Here is a 21,271-nt window from a genome sequence, read left to right on the forward strand (position 1 = left end):
AGCTACCCACTGCACCACTGTCTGCAATAGAATGCAGATCAAATTGACAACATGGCCTAATCAGCAGTGAATTAAGACATACTTAAATGGGGTGTGATGGTTTGTCAGCAAGTAAGCAACTGACTTTTCACTATGGGAATGAAGGTGCACAGCACATATGCAGGAATTGGTTCCAATACCAGTATTGAAAAGATACATTTAATTACAGGAGCAATGTATTTCCAGTCAGTTTGTTCCCTTCACGAGACCTTACGATTGGCATCACTCAAGTCATTGAAACCAATACAGACCAATCCTACAATTACTGGTACTTCTATCAAGTAAAATATTGAGCAGTGGATCCTTTTCCTTCTAACCCCATGACATTACTTCATATTCCAGATCTCTCCAGCCTTAGGAAATTCATGTGCTCTGAAATTAACAAATCTCTAAACTCAAACCAGCTTGAAATACAAGATTGGATTTATTTTTTTAAACACTTACCTCCCATTATTCAAAGTAGCCCAGACAGGCAGTTTTATAACATTAACCTTGTTAACCATTTATTACAACCAGCATAAGCAATTACTTAACTTTAGCACAAGACCTGCATCATTACCAAGTCACAGAAAACCCATTTCCTGCAATTCAGTTATGTAGCTAAACTTCAGTATGAATGGAACTGGAAAATGAGAAACCAAACTTTATAGCTGGGGTCTGACCATTGAGAGTAGAGGTAAATGCTTTCACTCATGGCCTGAAGATCCAGAAGCAAACCTTAAAACTACTGAATCTCTTAAGGTGTGGGTACATAATCCTTTATTTCAATTCAATTCATTTAAAATCAGCACTTAAAAGGCTATACATAAATTAGTGTACAAAAATCCCGGCCGGGCCGTCCGGCTATCGAATTCCCTGGTGGATGATGCTGCTGGGGGATTTGGTCATCCTTTCCTTCGCCTTCTTTTTGGCAGCATCCAGCTCAAAGCATTGCCATAGCCGAACGGTTTCGTCCGCAGCTATAGAGGCGATACAGGAGCCGTCTGGACTCAGCGCCAGGTTCAGAATTCTGCCCTCGTGTCCTGAAAAAACAAAAACGAGGCCGTTACCGGCCATGGAACCACACAGGTTTGGTAGACCCAAAGACCCTTCACACATTCTGGCAGCACCAGTATCCTTTGATTACTCTGCTGATGAGGGATGGGATATTTTTGTGCAAAGTAACTCCCTCCATGACCCAAAAAAACCCATAGTTATATTTGGAAGGAATAAAATGATTAAAATTTGATAATTTGACTTGGAATTCCATTTGTTTGCAATAAGTGTACCCAAGAATCAATTTGGTTAAATTTCCAATGCAAATTGAGCACCAGCAGATTTGCAGTCAAATCAAAGTTATAGACCAACACCATGGATCTACAGTAAAGTGTACTCACCTGAAAGCTCAGCCACTTTTGTCATCGAGGGATATTTCCAGATAACCAGACTGTCCTGTGAATAGCCATGGCCGGACACTAGCTCCTTGTAGTTTGGCGCAAAAACTAATGAAGAAATCTGACAGTACACAGTACATTTAGTTTCTGCCCAAGCATCATCCACACTAAACACTTGCATTTCAACTTCAGATTACTATTAATTTACCTGAGATGCAGTGTCCAGACTGGTGATACAGGACCCAGTGTTGACATTCCAGATGCGAATGTGTCGATCACTCGTCCCACCACCCGACGCGAGGATGTTGGGTTGCCATGGGCACCAGGCCAAGGCCTAAGGCAGAAAGGCAATTAAAATATGCTCTCCGACTAACAAAATAAAAAATGTACATTTTAGTCTCAGTAGGGTCCTACAAGTTACTCAAGTGCTTATGGGGGGGATTTGGGGGAAATCAGTAGAAAGGACTATGCCGAGTGGCTTGCTTTCCCCCCCTTGGCTAAACACCACATTCAGTGGGTAGGGTTAGCTGGGGGCCAATCTGCATCACTAGAACAGTGAAATCCTACTTGTAATACGTTAGCATAAAGACAAATAATGTATCCACTGTATGTCATTTTTGTAATTAGACTACCTGCTCTAACCTAGCAATGGGCAATAGTTTACTGATATGAATAGGAGTGCAGGATACAGGCTTACTGTGTCCATCTGCTGAAAAGGTCATGATAATCCAAGAGTTTGTTTATTACAAGTTAATGCTTTCAATTGAGTTACAAAACTGGAAAGAAAAGACGATCGATTGTCACTACTGGGGAATATAACCAATTAAATCACGTTTCTCACACCTTTAAATTCCAGTTTGGACAATGTGAGCATTCCACACTCCAAAGACTTGAGTGGGATTACTCCAAAAAAATTTGCATAGCATTAAGATACACGCAGTCAAATAAGCTCAGGGGCTGTGAAATAAAGCCACCAAGTCTTCTTTTCTACCAGTGACATTCCTAGAAAACAGCCAAGGGCCAAAGTAATCACTGCTCACCTTGACAGCTCCTTGGTGTTCACTGAACCTGTGCAAGGCAGTCTGACGGAAACTGTGTTGCACGCCCGACCACACGCACACAAGATTGTCATTGCCCCCGCTGGCCAAGTACTTCCCGTCGGGGGACCACCTGAGCCCACACACTTCCTGGGAATGCCCAGTCAGTGTGGCGATATGGTGCTCAGCCACCCGGACGTCATGGTGATGGATGAGGCCAGACCTGGAGCCACTGTCACACAGATTTCCCCACAAAGGGAACGGGTTAGAGCAGATGCACGCATGGCACTTCCCTAAATGCTACCAAATACAGAGCAAATAAATTTCCCCAAAATCACACGCTTACCTGGACAGTATGTGATTGTTCCAGCTGAGAGAGCACACTCTTGCGCTGTGGCCGGCCATGTTACGCAGGCGCTTCTGGCTTTCCACGTCCCACAGCTGTGAAAAGGGTTGTGTTAATCTTGGTCAACGCTCATGTAATTGCAATACAGAGGCTGAGCATGTTGGGGGAAAGGTGAGTGACAGGCAGTTACTTTGCCTTCAGAACAGTGCCCTTTCAAAACACAATCACATCTGGACTCTCTTTGGAGGTCACGTAATCAGGAAACTGCCAATAGAAAAAACCCACTGTGTACAGGCTTGCCCCATAAGCCACGATTCATTTTCCATGATTTAAACACAGAAACGAAACCGTGCATACAGTAATCTTTTTGCCTGAAATTGTACATTGACACAGACAATTGTATAGTTGCTCATCACCCTACTCTAAATGTGGCAAGGGGTGTGGAATCGGCACACTTTCATTTCAGTAAAATGTGGAGGGGGGCATAATTACCTGTACTTTGTGATCACTTGTACCTAGGGCCAGATAATTGCCCTCTTTGATCCAGGAAACCGAGCAGACGTAGTCCTCTTCCTTCTCCAGCGTAGTCAGCAGGGTAATATCAGCTTGGGATGCGTTCCACAGGTACACATTGTTGTACAGAGCCACAGCCAGGAGGTTCTGACTGCTCCAGTCCATCTGGTTCAGATCTACGAATAGGCAATACATTGGGCATTAATCAGACATGGCAAAAAGGGGGGTGCGGGGTCTTAAGAGAAGTCAACCGAATGGACTGAATGTGGTACAATTCAATTTGAATTTGTGACACTATACAGACAATGGCAGTACAGTGTCACAAATTTACTTTGAATTTCACCAGTGACGGCACAGCTTTCACTATGAACAAACAAACCAGACTCACAAAAATCATTTCTGAGATCAGGAGCATCTAGAATCCGGTCAGGCACAGAGGAGATGTATCGGCTCTTTTTGGTCGACACAGGAGTGGGAACCTGGCTGTAGAGAACTTTCAGGTTGTTCTGATAACCTGTTAAAGTGCACAAAAGCAGGCTTTAAAAACAAAGGCATTTCTTGTTTCACACAAAAGCAGATTTAGGCTATTGCTCCCCAGATTAAAGATTAATTCAGAAGCATATTACCCTCTGGGGCATTCAAGGGTTTTCCTCCCAAATGCAAGATCTTTGCTTCTTCAATATCATAACCATTGAGGCTCACAGACCAGGCCTTCTGGTTCTCCTGCACCAAAAGGAACACTGATTAAATCAGGCATTGAAAAGGCACAATACATGAGTAAATCACACTCATACTGCTTACCGATGATGCATTGGGGTCCACAGGTTCATTCTCCTTTGAGAGAAGGAAACTGGCGACATCCATCTGTTTGTTGTTTCTACAGGGGATAAACCGGTCCCCACCCGCTTTGGAAGGCGTACACTGGCCCTTTCCATTTTTACCTGTAAAAATGTTACAACTATTACCAGCTCAACCCCTGACAGAGCAAATACACCCAACTCATTTCTCCATACAATTAGGCCACAGCTGTCACTCTGTATCCAATCATACAAAAATGCAACTAGTGGTTGTGGAACAAAGATATAACTTCAGCAAAAGGCTTCATAGTGCTCACCCAATTATCTGTGCATACATGAATAAAATGTTGCATATAGATAAAGGTGAAAGTGAGTGGGCTTATTATTGGTAACATTCTTGTAGGTTGCCAATAAGAGCCATCTAGATAACCAATATACTACTAAAGTGGTCTAAAACAATTATGCGTTCTCCTGCCCCCACAAACACTCCCCATTTACCAAGCCATCTGACCATTTCCGTTTTGTAAAGGGATGGGGGCAATCTCATTTTTTTAACTATTCAACATAAGCAGAGATGGTAATGACTATTGCCACTTCGTTTCAGTTACCTGGAGTTTTACTTGGCGTCTTCGATATGCTGAGGGATCGATTGCCAGATTTCCCCGGGGAAAGGGCGCTGGTATTGGCAGAAGCAGACCCTGACGAGCTGGCTTTCCGCTGCCATCTCGCCATAGGTGCGTTTGTTATTGGCATGTCCAGCTTCAGAAGGCTGTGCATGTCGTTCTCGAACATGAACTGGGCCATTCTGTAAACCAGTACTCAAACCTGTATCGAAAGAAAGGCCATTTTAAATTTCGATTATGCACTTCGTTGGCTAGCCAAAACTAAAACGTTACAAGCGGGAAACCACAAGAAGCCAACATTCTTCATGTAGTCTAGCTAGTTAATTGCAACTAAGTATAAATCTACAAAACGATCAACTGATCAAAGTTTATGCAACGTGCGGTCAGATTAAAGTTGTTCTGTAGCCACATTGTTAGACAATTTCCTGTAGACTATTCATGTAATGTTACACACGTTTCAATAGGAAGAAACTAAACTAACGTTAGTCATTGCTGAAGCTAATAAATCTCCAACTAAGCGCTTAAGTCCGTTGCTAGAAAAGCATTTAAGCAATAGCTGCTAGCTAGTTACTGAAGACCGGCGTTTATATTCATCTGAATTTCTTTAGGACTACTAAAAGAGACGGTCTTGTTAAAGACTCGTCGTATAATTTAGTTAACTGAAGATTTACTGTAACAGTTAACTGTTGTGTTATTAGCCAGACTAGCTAGAGCTCAAATAATTCACACTGAATATTCTAAACATACCACTCAATCATAGCCCGAGATGAAGTTATATAACTATAATACCTAGCCAAGTTACTGCCGACTCTAACAGCTCCGTGGAATGGGAAGAATAAAGGCTTCAAAGATGAATTGTAGATCCTTTTGTCGTTTTCTTTCAGACCCGCTATGCCGCAAAAACACTTCGCAAAAACCAGCTACATAGCATTGTTTGCACAGCGAAACATTTCATTGCAACGGTTCAGGCAAAGACCATTTTTAAATGACCTGTTGCACTGCCCTGATTGGCGCGTTTAAAATATATTTGCTGGTTACCACAGCAGCGGCTTACTTTTGTTGAATCTGATTGGCTATTCGTAAGCAATGGTTTGGCTAGGCAGTGTTGGGATGTGCCCGGAACTTCATCCACCCAAGGGTTTTTTTTCTCTCTTTTATTCCTTGCTGCTGTTGCCCTTCGCTTACATTAGATAGGGGTTTAGCCACATGTTTGTGAAGTGCTTTGCGTCATTAGGTAATTTATGAAAAACTCGTTATAAATATAATTGAATTGAATCTAAAATGAATATACTTCACTAAAGAAAAGGTATAGCTTAACACTGTTCTGTAAAGCCAAAAACATGGATTGCCTACCATTACTTTCCTTTGCATATTCAGGGAATTCTCAAGTTCAACTGTCTCGTATGCCCTTAGTACAGCATTAAACGTATCTAGGTTAATTAGCCTTAATTATATAACTAAAGGCTGCTCATTGATATTGTATTGAAAATGCTGATTTGAAATGATGCAGTGGTTCAAAAGTCAGTGTTACAAAATGTGACTGCATCAGTGGACAGTCCAGATTGTAGTGATCATTTGAATACTGTAAGGTTATATAGACTTCACTTCCCATCAGCCCGTACAAGGAAACGTGCTCACAAAACTGGTTCGCTGTTTTCAATAGCAGTAAACGCCATCATAGGTGAACACGTGGGTTATAGCGTATGTCATTTGCAGATCACATGTCTTCGCAGAGGGTTGTGTTCAACTGCCTGCGATAACAACAGAGGATTTGCATTACCTGACAAGGGGGTACTGCTAGTTTGCTCGGTGGGTTGTTGGAAAACTTAGCTAATAAGCATAAAACTTTATATTATTTATAAGCGAGCAGATCGATATCTGTTGCCTAACGTTAGCCAATGTTGTCTAGCTAAACTGACTTTTGGGGTTTGTGGTTGAGCTTGATAGCTAGCTGCTTTAGCAATAACCGTACAGTACCATGGGCTAATCTTAGCTTGTTAGCAATCAAGGTAGCTAACTTGCTAACATGTCACATATATTTTCCAAAGTTGTTTGTTGATTTTCTACATTTGCACCCAGCGAAACATTGATGTCAAACGAACTTATCAAAATGGGTGTTAAAAGTTAAGTAAATTAGCTTAAATGACAGCTTACAGGGTGGGAATGCTTCCACACCACATTTTCGTGCCATCTGCGACGCCGCTATTTTGCTATATACTAAGATCATGTTTCCACTTTCCAACAGATAGTTTTTTTGGCACGGGGCTGCTTTTCGTCTGCTTCTTCAAGGCTGTTGCTCATGCGACATGCTGGGCAGAAAAAACAGGAGGGCGCCAGCGCCCAAAGGCCAGGGTGCCGCTGCAGCGAAACAGGTAGGCGCAAGCCAGACAGCTATACGGAAGTTGAATTTAACGGAGTTAAAAATGCTGATAGACATGTTTTACGATCAGCGGGTGCACTCTTTGGTTAAAATGAAGGGTTAGGCTCGGAGTAAAGGCATTTCATTAGCTACGTTTCTGCATTATCTGTTATATTTCTCTGGTTGAAATGCAGTGTATCGCATTTAGCATGGATCGCATGGATGACGGTGTGATGTAAATGTATATGTTGTTTATTTGGGAACCGCGAATGCAGATGGGGCTGTTCGTAGACTTCAATCCCGAAGAAATGATGATGGATATGGACGGGAATCTCAATGACCCCGACTTGGAGGCAGAGTTTGCTGCTATTGTTGGTAGTAAAACAGCTGCCGGTGGAAGATCAAAACCGAAAGGAAAGGGTGAGTGAGCAAATAGTGTTTTTATTTACCCGATCATCTTTTCTTGTCTTGGAATGCTCCACACGAGTCTTGTTATAGCAATATTGAAATATAAATGCGGATCTGTGTAATCTTTGCATTTTTGCAAATCTGAACAACATCTGGGTAAACTGGGGACTACTGCTAAGTGGTTTACAGACTGTTAGATTTTTTTGCATTTTGAAACGCTCTGTATAAGCATTCCTATGAAGCAATTGAAGGCTTTTTGAAATGGTCTTTGCAGCCCCCTTACCGATGGAAGATATAGAGAAAATGGCAGAAGAATGCATGAAAGACACATATAATGAAGATGATGATGAAGATCTGGAAAATGACGAAGACTTATTGGTTAGTGTTTTATTTTAGCACGGTGTAACTGTGTGTGTTAACATGCACTTTTTCGATGATAGGCGCAGCACACTGAAATCCGCTGCTGTAGGTGTGTGTTTTTATTTTTTTGGTGTGCTGCATTACCAGGCTGAGCTACAGGAAGTAGTGGGTGAGGAAGAAACGGAAGATGAGGGCATAGAATCACCTACATGCCCTGTCTCCGTGGAAACATCTCCAGCAGAAACGCCTGAATCGCCACAGCAGGTGTGAGCAAAGATTACTCTAAAAAAACTAGAGTTTCAGTATTTCTTGATATTTCATTGATAATATAGCAATGCTAGGCATGTGTATAATCATAGAAAAGATATTTGGAAGAGTACAGGGCTGGGGCTGTGTGCTGGTTGAAGGCAGAGACGGTTCACATTAGGAAGGGAAAATGAAACTAAAATTAAACTAAAATGTTATTTGACTGGATTGTGTGTTCTGCCAGCCAGACAGTAGTGAGTGAATGAGCCCCTTGTCTGACTTTTTTCGGCCAAACCCACGCAGTTTGCTATTTTAACTTTGTGCACATTTGGGTTGTACAGTGAATACCTAGCCTCTATTTTAGGGAGCCTGGTTTGCTTGGAATTGCCATTGCATATAGAGTGTGGTTTCATCTGGGATTAAGTGATGCAATGAGAGGGTGTTTCCACTTGGCATGCGTGGAGTTTCTAATTTTTTCCAGTACTTCCTTGTTTTCCACAACAGGAAGTGAAAGTCACCGCCACTCCTGGCAGTCTGCAGCACACCTTGGAGGAGAGAATAAACATGTACAAGACTGCGACAGCAAACGCCAAGGCGTCGGGGGAGTCTTCCAAAGCTCGGCGATATGAGAGAGGCCTCAAGGTGGGTGGAGCCTGTAGCTACGTGGGTGGGGCTATGAGATGTTTGCCACTGTGCTCGAAAGAGCTCAGGGCAGGTAGAGACCGCACTCGTGATACATTCCCATGTTGCTACGCAGACCCTCGAGACCATGCTTGCATCTGTGAAGAAGGGGACGAAGATTGAGGAAGGGGATATACCTCCGCCAGTGATCTGTGGGGCCCCTGGTGCCCCCCCAGTCACGGCTGCGCCTGAGCCAGCGCCTCCCGAGCAGGAGACGCAGGCCGTTTCCCCGGAGACCGGACCTAGCAGCGAGGCCTCCTCCACCTTAGCCACACCTGAACTGAGCTGTGTTACCTCACCAACTGAGGAGAACAGCTCAGCGGAGACTGCAGAATCCCACTCAGGTAAAATTGGCTCAGTCTTTCACTCGAAAACTATGGCTTCTAACTCGAGCACAGGGAATAATCCAAGACAGAGCAGAGGCAATATTTCACAAATGATAATCTCTGTCTGGTACCAGTTGCTTAAACATGGTGGCTTAAAAAAGGGGGGGGAAATCCTACAAGTTGTATTTTGTATCTTTCAAAAGCTGATCTAATACAAACCTTGTGGTAGATCTCTGGAATTAGTTTGGATCTGATCTGCCATTGGATCTGAATTGTACTGTGCTCTGAACTGTAGTGTGTTTTGAGGGGTTAAGTTACATTTCCTTGACGCCGTGTTCAGTTGTATGAATGTAATGCTGTGCGTTGTTATTTACATATTATGCCTCACAGAATCCACAGCCGGCCAGCAGCAGGCTACCAAGGCGATGCTTCTGGGGCGGCAGAGGGAGTACAAGCTGGCCGCTCTGAAAGCCAAGCAGCAAGGAGACCTGGAGGGAGCCAAGCTGTTCATGAAGACCAGTAAGGTAAATTTGGCCCATCTTTTTCTGTTTTATTTGGGGAGAAGGTGCTCAGTAAGGATTTGTTGTTGCCCTGCTCAGCTTTGGTCTCTTATTAAGATTAAGTGGATTCCCAGACTCAAATGTAAGGTTTTTTGTTTTTTTTTTGTGTTTCCATCCATTTCATGGAATGGTACGTCAGAAGTGACATGAATTTATTTTGGTCTGTCCTGCAGTGTATCTGCACACCACTTATTAGACCTTTCCCGTTGTCCTTTTATACTTTCATTTTCCTAAATAGCTACAAGGGATTTGCCTCTCAGTGCGGTGTCGGTCCCTGACTCACTTTACCAGTTTTGTCTATTTGCCAGTTCTCTAAAAACTACCCTCCTCCAAAACAAACAGCTCTTCCTCATTATGTCTGCAAGTGGAGATGCCTGATCCGTTGTTTCAGATACAGGCTGCAGAGACATTTATGGCTGAACATTTAGTTTCATGTGTGTGCAGTAGGGGTGTAGGGTTGTTGTGCCGCTGTCATTTGCATTCTAATAACCATATGGTATATGGTAAAGTTTCAGCAATTTGACTTCCTTCTGGCTGCATGAAGGTCAAATGATTAGACAGTTGCTGCCCTGTTGTCATTAATTTGCAATAAAGCATAGCCTATGTATTTTGGTAAATGGTAATGGTAAATGGACTGCATTTATATAGCGCTTTTATCCAAAGCGCTTTACAATTGATGCCTCTCATTCGCCAGAGCAGTTAGGGGTTAGGTGTCTTGCTCAAGGACACTTCGACACTTCGGGGTTTGAACCAGCAACCCTCCGACTGCCAGACAATCGGTCTTACCTCCTGAGCTATGTCGCCCTTATTTTCACTCTTTTTATTTATACAATGTAATGTTGAGAGTGCATTACATAAGTAATGCACTCTCAACGCATATGGTCTGCAGTCAAATGGCTACAGTGGCCACCCTCCATCAACGCCACTATCATGCCTTATCCTTGATCTAATGGTTCCTCACAGCAGGAGCCAAAATGGGTTCTGTGGAAATAAGTACCCTCATTGGTTCCTGATGTTATCGAACAGATACTCAAGTAGTTCTGCCTCAGTTAGGGTTGTGGAACAAATCAAAACACCCATTGCACCCAAGTTGGCAGAGAAATTGATGATAAACAACAGAAGTGGGTCAAATACGTATTTGTTTTGGAATCAAATACTTTTCTGTGCTCTGTTGATCTTACCTGTTGTATATGACCAGAAGGTGGGGTTTGCACAATGAGTATTTAATTGATTCAATACACCAGACAAGTTCAGTAAAGCGTAGAAAAGTATTTGAATCCAAAACAAATACGTATTTGACCCAGGTCTGGTAAATAAAGCGTAAATGTAATTTATATAGAACGCAGCTAAATTGCTTGCCAATCTGAAGTTTAGCCCATTGTTACCCAGTAGGGCAACAGTGCTTTCTTGTAGCTCCTTTTCATATTTTGCCTGAAATATCTGAGCTATGGTGAGCATGTAGGAGGTAAAAACAAGAGCCCTGCTGTGCTGTGTTTGGCCCAGAAATTTGAAGCGGTGCTGGAGGCGCTGGAGAACGGGCAACCCGTGGACCTGAGCAACATGCCCCCGCCTCCCGGAGGTAAGGACCAATGGCCAGCTCTGTCCGGGTCACGGCTTTTGCAGTCTGCTGGTGCCAGAACAGGTGGAACCTCCCTGACGTGCCGGGATGCCAATGGTATTCTGCAAAAACGTCATATATCCAAAAAGAGGAATTCTTTCTTTGTGATTAAAAAAATGACAAACAAAATGCACATAACACGGTTTTATTGTAACATTAACAATATATTTCCTTATATATTATCATATATAAATATATAATATGTATTTTATATTTTCTTCTCGCCTTATCTTTGGAAGAAGTAGGATTTGTACAGTTAAGCCTGTGCTTATGCAGTAGTCTTGTCTGTCCAGTTCATCTTCAACGAGCTTAATTGCATTTTCGAAGGGAAGTACACCAGCTGCTTATGTAGTTTCCTACACAGTGTGGGCGCCCTCTTCTGTGTGTGCTGCTGTTTGTTACCGTGATCAAACATAGCTCAGCTGAGGATTCAGTGTGGTTTATTTGGACAAAAAGAACCCTGACCTTGTGTAAGCAAAAAAATTTAACGGGAAATGCCAAATCTAGATAGCCTGAATGGCTGTTGTGGTTGTTGTCATAATTTAATTTATGTTCTAAATGCATCTGAAATGAGTGCAGTCTCCTTCCTGTGTATAAATGTGATCATGGATAAAGTGATTACTGCGTCTTTGTGTTTTACAGTAATTGTATTGCCCATAGCTCTGTGTGTTCAGGGAAAATGCAGGAGAAAGGCCAGTAAAGTTATCTTCCAATTCTAAAAATAATTTACCCCACCTTGTTTCCCAGCAGTGGAGGTCCAGGAGACCACGCCCTCCCCCAGCCCAGCGAAGAAGCCCACACCCAGCCAGGCTGCAGACCCCACCCCTCCCGCCTCTGTCGCCCCAGGTAACCAGTCTTCCTGCAGCTCTGCCCTAATGGAGCCCAATAACAGCCATGCAAAGGCTCACGGATGTAATTTGATAGGAACGTTTATCAGATTATACCAACCTCCTCTCTGACTTTCCCTCAATCCCCCTCCCTATCTTTTCACCTCAATCCTCATCACTCTTTCATGTCCCTCTGCCTCTTTCTTCTCTTTCTCCCCCTCTCTCTTTCTCCCTTCTCCCCTAACAATCCTTCTCTCTAAAGTAGTATCTGTGTAGCGCATTTTACAGACACTTCATGGGAAAATGTGAATAACAAAAAATAACTCTGCACCCTCTCCTTCCTCTTCTCCCCCCCCCCCAGCTGCTCCCCCTCAGCCCAAGGATGCCCTGGAGGCCCTGGAGCAGAGGATGGCCAAGTACCAGGAGGCGAGCGCTCAGGCCAAAGCCGCCGGAGATGACCGCAAAGCCCGCATGCATGACCGCATAGCGAAGGTGAGCCCCGCCCAAAACACTCTGATGGGCGGGACCTGGGCTGTACCGTGCCCCTACTTTAGGAGCATTTGCTCCTGAAAATTGATGTGCGCTAACTTGGTAAAATAATTTAGGAGCACCGCTACTAATTGGGATGCATTTTCAACTTAGGAGCACGTTTCCTCCTTTGAAGAAATGTTAGCGTAAAGCTCTGGGTGGGACCCATTTTAGCCTTGACCTTTGACCTTTTATTCCTCCCCCTGCAGCAATACCAGAGTGCCATCCGGGCACACAAAGCGGGTAGGCCTGTCCAGTACCAGGAGCTGCCTGTCCCGCCAGGTGAGGTACACTCAGAGAGTGCTTTGCTCACAGGTCATGTGGTTTTTCTAGTCCATATACGTGGGCTAGATTGATTTTGATTGATTTTATATGCTCATATGAGCATCAGTGCTGATTGGCTTTTTGGCTGATTGGCAGGGTTTCCTCCAATCCCCGGTCAAACGGAGGTGGGAGCGGAGCTGCACTTTGCTGCAGTGCTGGATGCAGCAACCAAGCTGGTGTCAGACGAGGGCCAGGAGGCGGAGGAGGGCGAGGACGAGGAGGAGGCCGAAGAGGTGGGTAAAGTACGCTTCGCTGTCTCTCAATGTCAGTTATTTTGTATGTTTCACCTCTACACTCAGCCGCACTCTGTGTGACCCCACAGAACAAGCCTCCTGTCTCCCAGAAGCCCAAGAAACCCACGCTGGCCGTGCCCCCCACAGTGCAGGGCCGCGGGCCGTCCCCCTCCCCCTCTCCCTCTCTGGAGAGGCCTGCCAAAAAGGAGGGCCTGTCCCCAACAGGTCAGTCCTCCCCCTCCCAGACAGCGAAACTTGGGACTGTTGCAAATCTTGCTCTCCAGGCGATTGGCTGAATGGCTTATTTTTTGGTGGAGCATGTATGGATCTGTCCCCCTGGGGCAGGGGCTAAGGCTCCTGAGTTCAGGGGCATTGACGGTGGGCTGGAGCCCGTGCTTGACGCTCCTCTCCCCGGTTCCTCACAGCCCAGCAGCAGGTGGACTTCCTGGAGGGCCGGAAGAAGCAGTACATGAAGGCCGCCCTGCAGGCCAAGCAGAAGAAGGACATGGACCAGGCCAGGAGCTTCCTGCGCGCCGCCAAGGGCTTCGACCCCATAATCGAGGCCGCCAAGAGCGGGAAAGCCGTCGACATCTCCAAGGTACGTCCGCCGCCGCTGAGACTCCTACACGAGAAACGGGATTGAAAAAAATAAAAATAAAATAGAAAGAGAAACCGTCGTAAAACTGCATCACAACTACAGGAAAAACTTAGTGCAACTAGAAAGAAACCAGTGAATACAGTGAAATGGCAACTACGATCTGCTGGTCTAAAACGATGTGTATCTGAGAAAAATCCCTTGCTATGTGTTGTTAACAAGAAGGCACAACTTTGGTCCGCATGTTGTCAAATGCCAATAACAGACTCCGAAGGCAATCAAAAGGCTAGAATCAAAAAAAGATACCGAAAGCTTTCTTAGACTTCTGCTAAAAGGAAACACGTGACGCCATTTGTCCCAAACATAATGGTGCCCTGAAATGGGGGGGACTATTAATAAAAAGCGCTGTAATGTCTACATGGAGAAATCAAAATGTATAAAAATACCCTTTAATAAAAGCTGAGAAACTGCAAAAAAAGAAAAAAAAGAAACGGGATGGGTAATCGCCGAAAAGGACACCCTGTAACGGCTTCGGAACGATCGCCTCTCTCCAGGTCCCGTCTCCTCCCGGGGATGAAGATGAAGACTTCATCATGGTGCACCACAGCGACGTTCAGCTCTCGGAGAAGGCCGAGGAGGTTTACACCCAGCTGGCCAAGCTGCTGAAGGAACAGTACGAGGTGAGCCTCGAACCAGCTATCCAAGCACCTTAAGGGCAATATATTGTATTTTTGTAGAGAATCTGAGTTTGAAATCCGTTCTGTTGCATAAAGAATAGCTAAAAACGCTTGTATTCTTAGGCCAGAGTTAGCCACTTCCTCTCTGACTGTGAATGAATGATGTCGTCTCATTTCCTTCTCAGAAATGCTTGAAGTACTCCAAGCAGTTCACGCACCTGGGGAACATCTCAGAGACCACCAAGTAAGCACTGGCTCTGTCTCCACCTGAGGGTGCGTTACTACAGCGGGGGAGGGGGGGGCTCTGCTCTCGCTGGATAAGCCTAGAAGAGCAGGGAGGGACTTCACTGTGATTAACTACTTCCTGTGGCGGGAGGAAGCATGTTGTGACCATTTCCTGGGCTAGAGTAGGCTGCATGGGGTTAGTTTATGAACAAGCTCCTCCTCTGCTCCCACAATACGTGCTCTGACTGATTGCTTGCATTTGATTGTAACTGCACTGCGCATCTGAGACTACAAACAACGTTCCTTTGTGGAAATATGAAGTGCGTCTGAAGTCTGATGTGTGCATCAGGGCCTTATTGTTCGGTCAAGTGGAGCTAAGGTCCCCCTCCAGGAACTGTGTAATCAGAGGCTCATGCGATAAAAGCACTCAGACCTGAACTTCACCTCGAGCAGCATGCTGAACACGGTGCGGCGTGCTTCCTGGCGCTGCCGTAATTACATTTCTATGCTAATGCAGTCCCCCGCTTTGCCGCTCTCCGAATTCATCAGCGACCTGAGGCAAACTCGGCGGTGCGGCGAACGGGCGCGTTCTCGACCTGCCGAAGCCCCCCTAGGCAACAGCGACTCGCGATGGCATTTTCACGACGGGTAATTTTTTTTTGTTTCTTTCCGTTTTCTCCCAGGTTTGAGAAGATGGCAGAGAGCTGTAAGAAAAATATGGAGATCCTGAAGCTGTCCCAGGCGCGGGGACTGGACCCCCCCAAACACCACTTTGAAGACAGGACCTACAAGACCGTCAGGTGGGCACAGGGGGGGGACAGGAGCACACTGTACTAGAGACGACTGGCTACTGACGTCATCATTCTCATTTCTATTGTTATCAGTGGAGTGTGGAGACTTTCATTAAGGAGGAAATGGCATGTTTTTTAAAAATACATGTATGGTTATCATTACAATACAATGGTAATGGGCCTGAAGTATGCATTTTAGTATTTCTCCCATTTGAAATATTAATTATGAATTGACAATGTTATGATAATTCACCACTCCACCCCTTCACCAAAGCATACAGATGAGTACCAAGATAGGTATGATAATCTCATCATCTCTGTCTCTCTTCCCCCACCCCATTTTCCTCTCTCCTCCCTACTCTCCCATTTTCTCTCCCCTCTCTCCGCCTCACCCCATCTTTCCCTCTCTCTGTCTCTCTCCCCCCACCCCATCTCTCCCCCTCACCCCCTCACCCACCCCATCTCTCCCTTTCCCCTCACCCCATCTGCCCCTCTCTCCTCCCCCACCCCATCTCTCTTGCTCTCCCCCCACCCTCGCACACTCCCTGCAGGATCTTCCCAGATCTCAGCAGTACAGAGATGGTGGTGGTGATTGTTAAAGGGATGAATCTCCCTGCCCCGCACGGTAAGATTTCCCCTTGTCGCTACGGGACGGCACGGCTCCGTTTACCGACAGCTCTCCTTTTCATCATGTCCCAGAAAGTTCCAGAAGCTCTGGATTTGTTAAGCAAATGACACGACTGAAATGAATCCCACTGCCTGTCAAAAGCGTTCACTCTCTCCCTCTCCCCTGCTCACGTTACACAGGCATAGCGACTAACGACCTGGACGCTTACGTCAAATTTGAATTCCCGTACCCCAGCACGGTGAGTGGCAGCCGCACATTTGGTTCTGTACCCTTATTTCTCCTTCATATTCTCACAGAACAAGTACATTGAATTTACTCCTCAAACCCAGGCAGTCTACTTTTTTAAGCGTGGCATGTAGTTGATATACAGCCTGCAGTGTTTTATTTCATTAAAAGTAGAGAAGAATGTCAAGAAAATGGCTAAGCAGCCAAACGAGAGAGATTCTGATCATACAGTGTCTGCAGGCAGTAGCCTTTGTATAATACCAAAATCATATCAAGTGGCTTTTTTTAAGTCTATTGTGATTTCAAACTCGGTTTAAAATGGGTTTTATATCCCATTTAAAGTTGTACTAATATCATTTTTGTCCTCCCCAGGAACAACCACAGAAGCACAAGACCGCTGTCATCAAAAACACAAATTGTCCAGGTAAAGTACAGAGGCGCAGTTCAGTTGCTGTACTGCCAGTGCACTGTGCGTCTGACACTACAAACAAGGCCCATTTGCACAAAAAAGCTGCTCCAGTTGAAAGTGGTTCAAGAGCTATTAATTGCTGCTGGTTTGATGACAGGCTTCTCTGTCCACTGTGTAAGCTATTTCTTGTTTGTGAGCTGCATGTGTGTGAGCAGTAGTGTATTGCAGTGATCTGTTGACTGGCTGTGGTGTTTAGTCAGCTGAATTGTCCCAGATCTTCACTTAAACTGCGGTAAAGTAGCTGACCCCGATTTATTTCCTGCCAGAGTACAACCAGAGCTTCACGCTGAACATAAACCGGACCCACCGCGGCTTTCGCAGGATCATCCAGTCAAAGGGGCTCAAACTGGAGGTGCTGCACAAAGGGTGAGTCGCCAGTACTCAGCTGTGTCTCCAGCTCACCCTCAGTTGTGTTTCTCCTGCTCACACTCAGCTGTGTCTCCCTAATTCACCCTTAGCTGTGTCTCTCGAACTCACACTCAGCTGTCTCTCTCTAATTCACCCTCAGCTGTGTCTCTCCACCTCACACTCAGCTGTGTCTCTCCACCTCACCCTCAGCTGTGTTTCTCCAACTCACACTCAGCTTTCTCTCGCTCATTCACCCTCAGCTGTGTCTCTCCTACTCACACTGCACTGTTGTGATGACCTCACTTACTGTGATTGACAGGGGCTTCCTCCGGAGTGACAAGCCTGTGGGGACGGCCCACCTAAAGCTGGAGAAACTGGAGACGGAGAGTGAAGTGCGAGAGATCGTGGAGGTAAGACCAGGGTCCAGGTTCAGAACCAGGTGTGAAATCAGTTAATGTCTGAGGTCACCATTTTTTTAGTATTGTGTTTTCGCACCACTCTCCATAGTTAAATGGAGCCCAAAGATTTTAGACTTTGGCCTGTCGTTCTAAATTTGTTCTGCTTGGCAGGCATGTTCAGAAGGGTTTATCTGTGTTTATCTACCAGCAGTGTTTACCATATTTTTATTAGTGGGCATTTGTGTGGACAGGGGAGGGCTGGGGCTTTTATTAGCAGTACTGCTGCTACAACAAGCATCTCACCATCACTACCATTTTCACTATACTGACCTATAGATATTTGCCAGTTGAGTATTGTAACCAACAAGGAAGTAACAGGAGGTAACTGTAAACAAGGAAGAGAACAGAATCGTTGCTATGGAATTTAGCAGACCCCTTGATACAGAGTGACTTACAGTGCAAACACAAGTGCAAAGATCAGGGATCGGAGTGCAGTAATTCCCCAGAGGTAAAGGACAGTCCCAAGAGAGACAGCTAGAGTAAGAAGTACAGACAATTGATGGCTTGGTAACCCTATTGAACATCAAATCAAGATAAACAAACAAAAATGAAACAACCCAAATGAGCAATAAACAAAATTAAAAGGAAAGAACCACAAGCCAAAAAGTTGCACCTAATCATGTGTTTGGGCTTGGTGACTAGAGATGGCCGAATCGAGAAGCTGAGGTGCAGTCTAAATAGTTGGGCCTTTAGTCAGAAGATGGCCGCTGTCTCTGCTGCTGACTGTCCTGGGAAGCTTCTACATCTGAGGGGCAAGAACAGACGTGACCGGGATGTGCATTAGGTCCTCTTACAAACATGAATATGTAAATGCACATCTTCTACCCACTAAACCAGTCTTAAGCAGCTATAGTATTAGTGTTTCTCTCGGTGTTGCTATGACAGTCCAGCAGGCTTTCAAAGCACAGCTGAAAGTGTATTGAAGGGACACAGGGTTATTGGACTGACTGACTGGCTGTTTTAACCAGGTGATTGACGGACGGAAGCCCACGGGGGGGCGAGTAGAGGTGAGGGTGCGCCTACGGGAGCCCCTGAGCGGACAGGATCTCCAAACCGTCACAGAGCGCTGGATGGTCCTGGAGCAGCCCCAGGTAAGGAGAGCCATTTGCCTGAAACTAGGGCCCACAATAAGCATGTCAGGCTATGTGTGCTGATCTGGGATCAGCTTGTACTCCGTCCATAACCCAACCTTGTTCATTATGGGATGAGGCAAAACTGATCCCAAGTGAGGTCTTTTAAATGCCGTTGTGAAATGCTGTGAGATCCCAGATATTTTGCTTTACGTTATCACCAAAGACCAACTAATGAGGTACAAAAGTGTCACAGGTCTGTCAGATGCTACCTTTGAATGTTTCTTGGAAAGCTCTCATTAAATGTTTCTCATTAGACCAAAAAGAATTTTTTGTGCAGTGTACCTTGAGGCGAATCTCCACAATGGATATGTTTCATAGCGTAGTCTCCCTCCCAGCTTCCAAACGAGTGCTGGCTTGTCCTACAGCAGGTTGGATCTCCTGCACCCTTTTGCCACCTCCTCCCTCCCCCCACCCCCCTGCTCCTCTGACACCCCAGCCCAACGCTGCTCTCATTTTTCTGTTATAGGTTGTTCTATAAGCTACTCCTCCAAGAAGAAAACATCTCATAAGGTACGTAGCTTCCTTTCTTCTGCATCCATTCTTCAGTTCCTTTTGCCACTGCAGGTAAAACTAATCCCTGTGATGGGGCCTTTTGTCCTCCAGCTGGAGAGGCCCTAGACGAGGGGGACAAGAGGACACGTTGCGAAGGCTTATGTTGAGTGTGGCTGTTAGTGGCAGAAACTGCCCTCGTCCTGGCAGCGGTTGTGGAGCCCGCTGCCCCACGCGACCTCTCGCGACCTCCCGCACACAGACGGACACGCCAGCTCCTGTTGACAGCGAGGGGGCCCCGACAGGACTGGCATGTCTACTTGGGAAGGAGTTAATTTCGCGTCTCAAGGTTTGGAATTAGGTGTAAAAGGAAGCACGTGTAACTTAGCGGAAGGACTTTTACATTCTAGCCATTTCAAGTTAGCCATAGGGTCCTGCCTGGGACATGTTGTGATCTCAAAGTGGATGTGATTTGATATGCACTTATGCACTAATACCAAAGTAATCACTGTTGCTGTAGTGTGCTAAAGTAAAAAAAAAATTTTTTTTTTAAAGCATATATATAAATGACTTTAGCTGCCAAACTGGCAATACACATAAAGCACCCCAGTGCATAGGCTGTTGTGTTGGTGCTGCTAATCTATGCAAGTTCTAATATTTCAGCACTATTTCTTAGATTTTGCTGGTGAAAGTTTATCAACACCTTTTCTGTGCGAGTCCACATAGGTGATCGGTCTTATTGATGTAGCCGAAGTCTCTCTCAGCTGGATCAGTCTGCAGGCAGTACGCTCACAATGCACTCCTGTTGGTTTTCACCTTTTATTCAGTATCGCCAAAACACAACCACTGAAAATGCTGTACTACTGGGATTTTTCCATTCAGGGAAACAGAGCTGGATGAGACTTGTGTGCCAGTACGTAATCTAAAGCCATCTAAATTTTATGCAGCTTATCTAAATCAGGGAAAGCAATTTAGATCTGAAGAACTAGTAGGAAGGAAGGACTGGTACCATTTAGTACCAATTCAGTCTTCTATAACCAGTATCAGCCTTGGAGTAATCCTGAAGAGTACACAACTGGAGAACGGGTCTGTATGCTGATTACTCTGGTTAAAATGGCCAAACGGATGTATACGTACAAAATGTTGCCAAGTACTTGAATTGATATCAAGTAAATGATTGGACCATCAATAATTAATATTTAAGAGCAGAATGAAATTCAGGAACAGATCAACCTTTCTACTGCACCCCACTCCAAAGGTACTTTAACAGTTCACAGAATTATTTTTCCTTCAGGACCTTCCAAGTGAGATTTATATTCTTTTAAATATGAGTTTGCACTGAAAATATAATATTTACTTTTATGCTCTACAGACCCCAACATTACAGGGAATACAGGTCATTAATAAAACATAAATAAAATAAGTTTTATTTCTGTATATTTCACACCATTATAGCCAAGGCTGCAGCAGTATTCTAATGTTTCATTGCATGCTCTTGTCTGACTGTTTTAATGTTGCTGTATGTTCAGTTTATTTCGGGTTTACATTGTTCCCACGACGTTAAAGCCATCAGTGCTTTCACAGAGCAGGTTGTGAATTGAGAGAGGGGGGGTCGGGCACATTTAGGTTAGGCGAAGCAGTGCACCCTCTGTGCTCCCCCCCCCCCCCCCCTGTATAAATGCGCTCCGGAGAGGCTGGGCTGTGTAAATGTGCTGACACTGCAGACTGCTGTAGCTGTGTGCTGCGCAGAAAGAGATGAGCAGCCAGGACATTTAAACGCGCTGCGCTTTACACATCGGTGACATCAGCGGACGGACTGCGCAGACTGCAGACATGACGCAGGCCGCGCCCCAGCGCACAGCCGGGTCGCTGTGCGTTCTCTAGCGCCATCTGCTGCTCTAGAATAATGCTACTGCACTGTTAATGGCTTTGACACTTTTCTCTGTAAAACAATTGTAAACTGGCTTGCATTTAAATAAAAGTTAATTTGAATGTGTGTGTGTGTGGCCTTTCTCTGCATAACCTAAAGGATGTA

At 45.1% G+C, this 21,271-nt stretch overlaps 2 protein-coding genes across 5 annotated transcripts; one reads left to right on the forward strand and one right to left on the reverse strand.

The window, feature by feature from the left end:
- Nucleotides 1-781: 781 nt before the first annotated feature.
- On the reverse strand, nucleotides 782-5,696 carry cdc20 (cell division cycle 20 homolog). Its single transcript, XM_064338121.1, has 11 exons — nucleotides 5,518-5,696; nucleotides 4,714-4,930; nucleotides 4,110-4,249; nucleotides 3,935-4,031; nucleotides 3,697-3,822; nucleotides 3,288-3,484; nucleotides 2,796-2,890; nucleotides 2,453-2,681; nucleotides 1,621-1,746; nucleotides 1,416-1,533; nucleotides 782-1,061 (listed from the first exon to the last, which is right to left on the reverse strand). The coding sequence occupies exons 2-11, from the start codon at nucleotides 4,907-4,909 to the stop codon at nucleotides 883-885; spliced, it is 1,503 nt and encodes a 500-aa protein (XP_064194191.1). The 5' UTR covers nucleotides 4,910-4,930; nucleotides 5,518-5,696; the 3' UTR covers nucleotides 782-882.
- Nucleotides 5,697-6,387: 691 nt separating this feature from the next.
- Nucleotides 6,388-21,228, forward strand: cc2d1b (coiled-coil and C2 domain containing 1B). Of its 4 annotated transcripts, none has more exons than XM_064338116.1 (26): nucleotides 6,388-6,537; nucleotides 6,974-7,100; nucleotides 7,363-7,507; nucleotides 7,770-7,873; nucleotides 8,003-8,119; nucleotides 8,606-8,743; nucleotides 8,859-9,126; nucleotides 9,499-9,632; nucleotides 11,172-11,247; nucleotides 12,034-12,132; nucleotides 12,475-12,605; nucleotides 12,851-12,923; nucleotides 13,062-13,207; nucleotides 13,288-13,423; nucleotides 13,624-13,796; nucleotides 14,348-14,473; nucleotides 14,656-14,714; nucleotides 15,379-15,495; nucleotides 16,038-16,111; nucleotides 16,294-16,352; nucleotides 16,712-16,763; nucleotides 17,075-17,174; nucleotides 17,476-17,566; nucleotides 18,583-18,705; nucleotides 19,214-19,257; nucleotides 19,351-21,228. In XM_064338116.1, the coding sequence occupies exons 2-25, from the start codon at nucleotides 7,035-7,037 to the stop codon at nucleotides 19,223-19,225; spliced, it is 2,619 nt and encodes an 872-aa protein (XP_064194186.1). In that variant the 5' UTR covers nucleotides 6,388-6,537; nucleotides 6,974-7,034; the 3' UTR covers nucleotides 19,226-19,257; nucleotides 19,351-21,228. The 4 variants fall into 4 exon arrangements, with proteins under 4 accessions (XP_064194186.1, XP_064194189.1, XP_064194188.1 ...); XM_064338119.1 differs by having other exon boundaries at nucleotides 13,062-13,198; XM_064338118.1 differs by having other exon boundaries at nucleotides 12,037-12,132.
- The last annotated feature ends 43 nt before the right edge of the window (nucleotides 21,229-21,271 follow it).

This window comes from Anguilla rostrata, chromosome 6 (assembly GCF_018555375.3).
Source record: "Anguilla rostrata isolate EN2019 chromosome 6, ASM1855537v3, whole genome shotgun sequence".
NCBI lineage: Eukaryota > Metazoa > Chordata > Actinopteri > Anguilliformes > Anguillidae > Anguilla > Anguilla rostrata.